At 44.7% G+C, this 9,353-nt stretch overlaps 1 protein-coding gene across 2 annotated transcripts in view; it reads left to right on the top strand.

Annotated features, from left to right (window-relative positions):
* Nucleotides 1-9,353, top strand: part of Slc44a3 (solute carrier family 44 member 3) — a 76,994-nt gene that overhangs the window by 32,031 nt on the left and 35,610 nt on the right. For both annotated transcript variants that reach the window (XM_021196611.1, XM_021196612.2), the window contains exon 10: nt 6,420-6,585. In XM_021196611.1, coding sequence (XP_021052270.1) covers nt 6,420-6,585 — 166 coding nt within the window. The remainder of the gene's footprint in view (nt 1-6,419; nt 6,586-9,353) is intronic.

Below are 9,353 nucleotides of genomic sequence, written 5' to 3'. Positions count from 1 at the left end.
GGATTTCTGAGTTCGAGGCCAGCCTGGTCTACAAAGTGAGTTCCAGGACAACCAAGGCTACACAGAGAAACCCTGTCTTGAAAAAAAAAGAAAGAAAGAAAGAAAGAAAGAAAGAAAGAAAGAAAGAAAGAAAGAAAGAAGATAAGTCTAGATCGTGTGAAGCTGACATAAATCTAGCCCTCAAAGTTGTTATCCAGGAATATAGAACCCTGAGGGGAGGGACATCTTTTTTCTTTCTTTGTCCCTTGGCTCAGTATGCCATATCTGGTAGTTGTCTGCTGGACATTGGAGACAATGGAACTTTCCTCTTATTTTTCCCTAATTGTCCTGCAACCAGGGCAGAAGCAGAAGCCAAGCTGAGGGTCAGAAGACCAAAGTCAGTAGGACCCATTGGCCAATTTTTCTGGAAAAGCTCCAAGAAAATATACAGAACATGCTAGAAAACAGAGTCTTTGGGGATTGTGACTGCTCCCTGTTGGATCTTGTCCTACCCAGCTGGCCTGTCTTCCTTAAGAATCTGCCATGTGCAGTGACCAGTGTACCACTATAGACTCTAGAAAAGCTTTAAAACTTGCCGACAACATCAAGGCTATATAGCTTGATGGATTTTATTTAGAGAATTCAGAGTGATCGTAGAAAGTTATCTCAAAGATCTTTAATCAAATATGGGGGATTTGGAACAATGTCCCTGCTCCTTCCAGAGGACCCAGGTTCAATTCCTAGCACCCAAATGTGACTCATAAGCATCTGAAATTCCAGTTCAAGAGATTTTTTTAATACCTTCTATGTCCTCCATGGGCACCAAGCATACATGTGGCACACAGACATAAATGCAGACAAAACCCTCATGCAGGTAAAATTAAAATTCAAAAATAGAATGTCATTTAAAGAATGTCTATCCGTCTCTACATTTATCCACTCATTCAACATTTGCTGGAAGTTAAAAATCCTATTAAAACACATGGACACAGCAAGTTATGATGGTGCATAGCATTGGTCCTAGCACTTGGGAGGCAAGTTAAGCAAATCTCTGAGGTTGAGGCCAGTCTAATCTACTAAGAGTTCCAGAACATCCAGGGCTCCGCAGAGAAATCCTGTCTTGTAAAATACAAAGACAGACAAAAACATGGACAATGTAGCGTTCCTTATTTGGAAGACAGAGAAAAGCTTATATTAGGTAAGGTGCACATCTGATGACCATAATAGTTGCTAAGAGGTAAGGAGAAAATAAAGCAGAGGACAGGGGCGTCAAATGCCTGAGGAGACTGGAGACTGGAGCTCAGTTTGACCCTTGGGTTGGGTTAGGGTTGGGTTGGGTTAGGGTCAGGGTTAGGGTTACTTTTGGCTTGGGTTAGGGTTAGGGTTAGGGTTATTTTTGGGTTGGGTTAGGTTTAGGGTTAAACAAAAGACACTTGAACAAAGACTTGAAAGCATTGTACAGAGCCACAAGGCTGACTTAGGGAAGGAAAAGTGTCCCAAGTATAGGACCATAAAGAAGACAGGGTTCTGGGTACAAGAATGAAGCAGATTTAGCTAGAATGGTGTCATTAATAGAGAGATAGATTCATGAAGGTAGTCAGAGAAGAAATGGGGTAAATCCTGGGACTGTGAGATGGGAAGTTTGGAGAACCCAGACAGGACCCGATGCTCATTTGAACAGCAGTAATGCTTAGTGGAGAGAGATGGTGTTGAACGGCTACTGGGTCTTTGCAGTGCAGTGTGACATACCGGGTTCTGAGACTACTTTAGACAGTGCAATATCTGATGATGTAATAGATGAGAGAGGGAGGCAAAGGGGTTGGTGGTGGCTTTGGGTTGGTTCACGTGTTCTCTCACTTTAGCAGCAGGAAGATGCGATGGTCATGAACTGAGATGGAGCAGAAAGTTGAGTGTGCATTTCATGAGTAGAAATTAATTTGGTGAGTTATATTTAACTATGTGGATATTTCTAATAAGCAATTATCTATGAGTCTGAAGTTCAGAAGGAACACATAAACAGTATCTGGGAGTAGATAAAGAAAGGGTTATGCTTTGAGATATTTCACTGTTGTGTTAGGATATCCAGGGCTAGCTGTAGTCGGGTAGCTGTGCTTTGGAAGTGTCACATCACCCTGGCTTTTGTTGATTGTGTTCCTTTGAGGGCCTTTAGCCATCTGGATGGGTTTGGTCTCTGGATATTCTTGTCGTAGTAGTTACTGGGAGGGAGATGAACCTCAATGGTCCTGGTGTGGCAGGCCTCTGATGGCTATCCTTGGGCTCTACAGTTCTGGACCTGCAGGTCTGTATGGTTCAGGAGCCTCGGGTCCAAAGGAGGTCCCCCTGGGCTAGCAGGCTGCTCAGGGCAGCCTGGCCTGGCTTAGAGTGCTCAAAGAACAGGGAAGTTGGAGGGGGAAGGAAAGCTGACCTGTATGGTTCAGGAGTCTCAGGTCTGATAAAGGGAGGAGGAGAGGGTGGTAGAAGAATGGAGGCTCCCCCTGGGCTAGCAGGGTGTTCAGTGCAGCCCATCCTGGCTCAGAGTGCTCAGAGAGTAGGGAAGTGGGAAGGGAAAGAGAAGTTTACCTGTATGGTCCAGGAGTCTGACAAAGGTGGAGGAGAGGTAGAGGGACATTTCAATGTTAATGCCCTGGAAGACCGGGGTGTAGCTCAGTGGTAGAGCACTTGAAAAATAAAGAAATGGTCTCTGGAGGTGAGAAGGGACAACAAGGTGGGTTGAAAGTGAAGGCCAGAGCTAGATGACAAGGTACTTTCTGGGAAAGAGTCTTCTAGGCATCTAAGTGGTTCAGTGTCTAAGGCAGGGATGACAATCTCAGCATTGACTTTTGACAACAACTTGGAGGTCAGACCAACGTGATTGTTATTGAGACGTGAGCAGGTTCTGATCGGCATATCTTGACAGAGGGTGGAAGGGAAGGAGTTAGAGGATTTAATACAGACGATGAATCTGGAGGGATTTAACTATGAAAGAGGTAGAACAGAGGAAAGAGTCCAGAGGAGATTTTTTTTTTTAATGGAGACAGTTAATAATGGCTCAGGAAAGGGAGTATTTTGGTGGGGGTGGAGGATCTAGTGGCAGGCTCAAGGGCAGCTTATCATTTTAAGGACTGGGGTTAAATTCTGGACATATCGATAAGTATAAAGTATGCTTGGGGAGTTGGCATGAGGAGAGGTCTTCTGATTGCCTCATTTTTTCCATGAGTAGCAGGAATTGAGGTGGTTGGCTCTGAGGTTGGAGGAGAGATTAGAAAGCGGTTGTGTAGAAGATAAGAGGAACAAACAAACATGGTCATCTGTAAGCCCCTCAGACTCTCTGTAAGGTATCGAGGTATCATCTGGGCTTCTTTTGCCTCTTCTATTTTTGCTCCCAATAGCTAATGTCCATCCAAATGCCCAAGTACTGGAATCAGTAAGTGTTGAATGTCAGCACTGGGTCATTTTACCTATGATTCATTTGCAGCTAAGCCTGCATATCACTTGCTGTTCTTAGCCCCTTATCCACTGATTACCCTTGCTAGTATATAGCCTTAGAGTGGCGATGTGATGGAGTCACAGAGAGCGAGAAGTTGCTATTACTATCCTCAAGTGAAGAGTGGGAAAAAAAAAAAAAAGATTTCTAGAAGGTTCCATGGTTTGTTTGTGGTTCATCAGCTGCCCTCGAGGATCTCACCTGCACCAACACAGCCCATCCAGGAGAGGGCAGTCCTGCATGCATAAGCACGCCTGCCCCACCCTCATGCTCTGGAACACCGACCTTGAAGGTCGTTCTGTTCCCGGGCTTTCCCATTCAAGCCACCGTCCCTGATCCTTTGAGAGATCTGCTTAGAGCAGTGTTTCCTCATAGGGAGCATTTGGCATCATATGAAAGTATTTTTGAATGATCAGAAACGGGGAGTAGAGGCAAAGCACACTCCTAAACACCCACAAAGGCATTAAACCATCACTACATCCTACACAGAAATATCTGCTCCAAAATGCCAACGAGTGCCTTGAGAAGCTAAACAATCCTGTCTCAGTGAACATCTATAAACAGCTCAGTAAAGCTGATACAGAGGCACGAGTAATAGACAGCCTCAAGAGACAGAAAAAATGGTTCCTGGGATGCAAGCACTTGCTGTGCAAACTTAACAACCTGTGCCTGGATCCCCAGAACCCACATAAAAGCTGGACGTGGTAGTGCACGTGTCTGTAATCCCAGCATGCCATAGGAGGAGGAGACGGGCGAAGCTCCAGAAGCTTATGTTCCAACTACCCTGGCTAACGCAGCCGTAAAGAGACTATCTCAAACAAGGTGGTAAGTCAAGGACCAGTACATGAAGGTTGACTTCTGACTGCCACATGCAAGGGACAGCATATGTGCCCACACCCACGCACAGAAGCACACCCAATTGCTGGCGCACTGGGGATCTGTAGGGGAGATTTGATACTTTAACCCACAGAAATTCGTCAAAGATAGCCTATGGGTTTGCTTCTTTGGAAGATGTCAAATCTTTGAGGGTCAAGTACATCTTGATTTATCACTTCAGGTGCTCCACTTGCTGACTGTTATCGCCAGTGTGACAAGCTAGGAAATGTGTAACAGTGGCCATGCAGGGCAGCCAAGAGGAAAGACTGTCCCCTCTTAGCATCCATACTGGCCTCCTGTCTGTCTGAGAAAAATGACGCCCCACCCCACTCTATGTAAATATTCTGTACCTCCAAAGCATAATTTGCTGTTGGCACTTGTCATCTTACAGAGAAGGGACTACAAGCTTCTTCACAGGCCCTGTGCACTTCAGATGGTTCTCAAAGCCTGCTGGCTGGCCCGATGTATCTGAGGGGCATTGTCACCACGAGGGCCATTTCCTTGCTGCTGGGAATGCTTTTCTGAAACATAGCAGCTTTAGGAAAACATAGGCAGATTACTGAGCCCACGTGAAATACATCTCCTTCCAAGCCAAATGTACTCGACGGTCAGTAGACCACGGTTGGCTTGTCTCTGTAAAGCAAGCTACCCCGCTACTTCCCACAGTGGCCCTCTCGTTTGACAGAACTTAGAGAGGAAGGAATGGAGACCAGCCCGTGGACTCCGTTTTGCTGAACATTTATTATCTTCAGCCTTTCTCCTTGCTGTGTGAACTCTATGGCGAATGTCTCAAGGCAAATGAATGGATGCACTGGAAGTCCACATGTAGCTGCGACAAGAGATACCAAAACATGTTTAAGTCATAAGCAGGTTGTAGGTTGCACCAAAGAGCAAAGCACCCGTTTCTTCCTTATAATAGTTTACTTGAAAAGCTAATGGAAGAAGATTTAGAAATCAAGCACAGGCATGGAGCTGGGAGCTGGTTTACCAGTGTCTGCAGGATTGGTAGATATTTGTAATATCTCCCGATATCTAAGGATGCTTTAGGTCAGAGGAGAAAGAAAAGCACAGCAATAGTGAACATTATTAAAGCATCCTTGCTGACCTTAATACGGTGCTGTGCTCCTGGAATACAGGATAATGATCATATAAGAACAACAGTGATAATGATAATTGTTATCATCCAGGGAAGGCTACTTTTGTGGGCCAGGCTTTATCTCAGAAACTATTCAGATTATATCACTTTATGCTCAAACTATCAAGAAGGGGTTAGTACGCAGGCAAGACTCAGATTCTAAGAAGCCATATAACGCGTCCCAGGCTTCTACAAGAAGGTAGATCTGAACCAAGGAAAGTAGGCATTTCATGTGTGCCAAGAGGGTTTGCTCTTGAAACAAACTGTAAATGGAATCTGTTTGAGTAAAAGAAGGGACTCTAGAGTCTCTTTTATAGAGGCTACGGGTTTGGTTTGGTTTGGTTTGGTGAAGAGTTCTATGATACAGTCTTAATATTTGTGTTTTTGTCAATGTAACGTATTTGACCCCCATCACACAAGATGATGTAACAGAAAATGCACAGGGCAGCCAGGCGGTGGTGGCGCACGCCTTCAGTCCCAGCACTTGGGAGGCAGAGGCAAGCGGATTTCTGAGTTCGAGGCCAGCCTGGTCTACAAAGTGAGTTCCAGGACAGCCAGGGCTACACAGAGAAACCCTGTCTCGAAGAAAGAAAGAGAGAGGGGGGAGGGAGGGAGGGAGAGAGGGAGGGGAGAATGCACAGGGCAAGGTGTTTTTCTGTTACTCATGAGATATCACTAAAGTTATATTCTTCGGCACCCATTTCCACACCTTCAGAGGAGAATGAGTTTTAGGGTGTATGTCAACTGTCTTACAAATTCCCTATAGTCATTGTCAATATTGTTGGCACTATTTAAATTCTTAGTGTTTGGTGTATGAACTTAAGCTTTGGCAGCTGCATTTTTGCATACTGCCAAAGACCAAGTGTGAAGAAACATGGTTCATTGAACTGTCTTCCAGGATATGGGAACTATCGGTTTAAAGCATGTTTGTATTATAAACTTTAGGTACTGCCCAGGTGATGGAAGGTGGCCAAGTGGAATATAAGCCTCTTTCAGGCATTCGGTATATGTGGTGGTACCATCTAATTGGCCTCATCTGGACTAGCGAATTCATCCTTGCATGCCAGCGGATGACTGTAGCAGGAGCAATGGTTGCTTGTTATTTCAACAGGTGAGTCTAGCTTTTTATCCCTGGGGTTTGTCTGGGTGTTTTGGCTTGTATACACATCTCTGAAGATATTTGGGAGTTTTTACTCAATGCCTTAAAAGAGAGTAACAAGAATTAGGAAATGGAAAAAAAAAAAAAAGACTAAGCTAAAATTTGGCCTATATGCTCACTTATTGGTCAGAGTAAATGGTCTACCTTAAACCCCAAAAATTTCTAGGCTCTTTTGCTTAAACTATAATGTAGTTTCTTGTAATGTAGAAAGAAATTAGACAGCAAGGTAATCATATTCCCTAGAATTTAAAAATACCTAAAAGAAAAGCTTGTATTCTCCTGTAAATATCCATTCTTATTAAGTTCAGACTTTAAATGCTATGGATCTATTTTAAATACACTCCAATAGCTATAGCAATGATTTTATCTTTGTAAAAATCAGAAGGATATTTACTTGGAAAAATAATGTTACACCCTAAAAGAACTGTGAATTATAATTCATGCCCTTAGAGTTAAGTGCTAGGGAATTAATTACTTACTTCAGTGTCTATGGCACATTGCCTCATGAAAATAATTGCGGACTATTGTTCCTCTACTCCCACCCCACCCTCACTCACCTGTACCTGGGCCATCTGCATCTCTTGAGTATAACTCTTCTCCTATTAGAGCCAGAAGAGCAGGCCCAAGACAATGACAGGGTTGCACTGGAAGAGGCAGTTTGCTCCTGGCAGTGCTGACCCTCTTCTGGTCTCTCAGACCAAATGAGTAGATAAACATGAGCTTTCTGGAGTCCAAAAGCCAAGCAGCCATGATTCATACCATTGGACAGTTGCCTCCGGATGATAAAGAGCACCGTGTGGGCTTTTAATACGGTGGTACCCTTTGGGAACCACATCATTAGGAACTCTGGAGGACTCACAAAGGGGTTGCTGCCCTTGTTTGCCACTGAGAGCCTCCCAGAAGCAGGAGATGGGAGTTGCTTGCTCTCCTGGAGAGAGGAAAGATCTTCTCCCTCTGAGAGAGAGAGAGAGAGAGAGAGAGAGAGAGAGAGAGAGAGAGAGAGAGAGAGAGAGAGACAGTGTTATCTTAATATAACCAGACCAAGGCATTTCCAGCAAGGGCTTGGATGTGGGGGCCCGGTGGTTCCGGGGCATTGATCTCACCCCTGCCTTCTCTCCACACTCTGTCACTGAAGAATTGCACGGGTCATGAGAAACGGACAAGCAATGACAGCCAATGAGAACTATCAGACTTTGGATGCTAATTTAAAAAGTAAAATAAAATTCAGCTGAATGATGAAAACCGAAGACATGACTAAGCACACTAAGAAAAGCTAGAAGGTCTGCTTGTGAGTGTTGGCTGCGTGCAGTCATGCAAGAGCGGCAGGATTCAAGCATAAAATGTGCTTTAAGGTCAGCCAGATGGCTCAGCAGGTTAAAGTGCGGCCACGAAAGCCAAGCAACCTGAGTTAGATCCCCAGAACCCACTCTAGAAAGAGAGAACTGACTTCCAGACATTGCCCTCTGACCTCCACCAGGGTACCCCAGGCCTCATGTTTCCACACACACAGCATACACACAGACACCTAACAATAATAGATACAAATTTAGAAAGATGGATTGAAAAATACAGATAAATACAAAGCAAACTGTGCTTCCAGAGATGTTAAATCTTCAACCCCCAGATCCTTCTTCTTCCATAGAAAGAGAAGAAGTCTTTGCTCTCCAGGGCTATAACCCAGAAGAGGTCTGAATGTGGGGTATCTGGCAAAGCTGAGATGGGGGCAATGCTATGCACTGAAGCAGGGAGAGTGAAAGGAAGCCCTGATGAATGAGGGTCCCATAACCATGCCTCCCCATAGCCCACAGCTCAGTCCCCAGGGTGATGGCAGCCAAGTTGGTCTCTAAAGTGGGAACAGGTCCAAGAAGCTTTCTAACCCAAGCCAGGTGCCACATGATGAAGTCCCCAGAGAAACAGACTTCCAGATTCCTACATCAGCCATGGCACTCCGGTAGACAACAAGCAAGCTCTCTCCCACAGAGCATCTGACTTAGTTTGGGTTTTACTGCTGTGAACAGACACCATGACCAAGACAATAAAGGATAACATTTAATTGGGGCTGGCTTACAGGTTCAGAGGTTCAGTCCATTATCATCAAGGCGTGAGCTTGGCAGCATCCAGGCAGATGTGGGGCTGGAGGAGCTGAGAGTTCTACATCTTCATCCAAAGGCAGACAGGAGAAGACTGACTTCCAGGGAGCTAGGATGAGGGTCTTAAAGCCCATGCCCACAATGACACACTTCTTCCAACAAGGCCATACCTCCTAGTAGTGTCACTCCCTGGGCTAAGTATCTACAAACCACCACAGCATCCAAGGGTGTTTTGAACTGTTTACTAGTGGTTACTATGTATATAAAGAAAGTGAAAGAGATTAGAAACCAAACAAAAGGAATTTAGGGGAAATAGATACAATGCAAGCTACAAAGGAAGCTGGCCATGGTGCAGGAGACACACCAATAATGTCATCACAGAGAGCAAAGAAATGCTGGACTCATAGACTAAAGTCCCTCGCGCGCGCGCGCGCACACACACACACACACACACACACACACACACACACACAATGAGCATTGTGAGAATGAGAAAGATCCTTTGATAATGAACAATTTCAAAAGTAAGAATCTGCTGTTGAAAGTGAGTTCCAGGACAGTCTGGGCTATACAGAGAAACCCTGTCTCAAAAAAAAAAAAAAAGAAGAAGAAGAAGAAGAAGAAGAAGAA

Source organism: Mus pahari, chromosome 4 (genome assembly GCF_900095145.1).
Source record: "Mus pahari chromosome 4, PAHARI_EIJ_v1.1, whole genome shotgun sequence".
NCBI classification, from domain to species: domain Eukaryota; kingdom Metazoa; phylum Chordata; class Mammalia; order Rodentia; family Muridae; genus Mus; species Mus pahari.
This window is presented reverse-complemented; position numbering and strand designations above follow the sequence as displayed.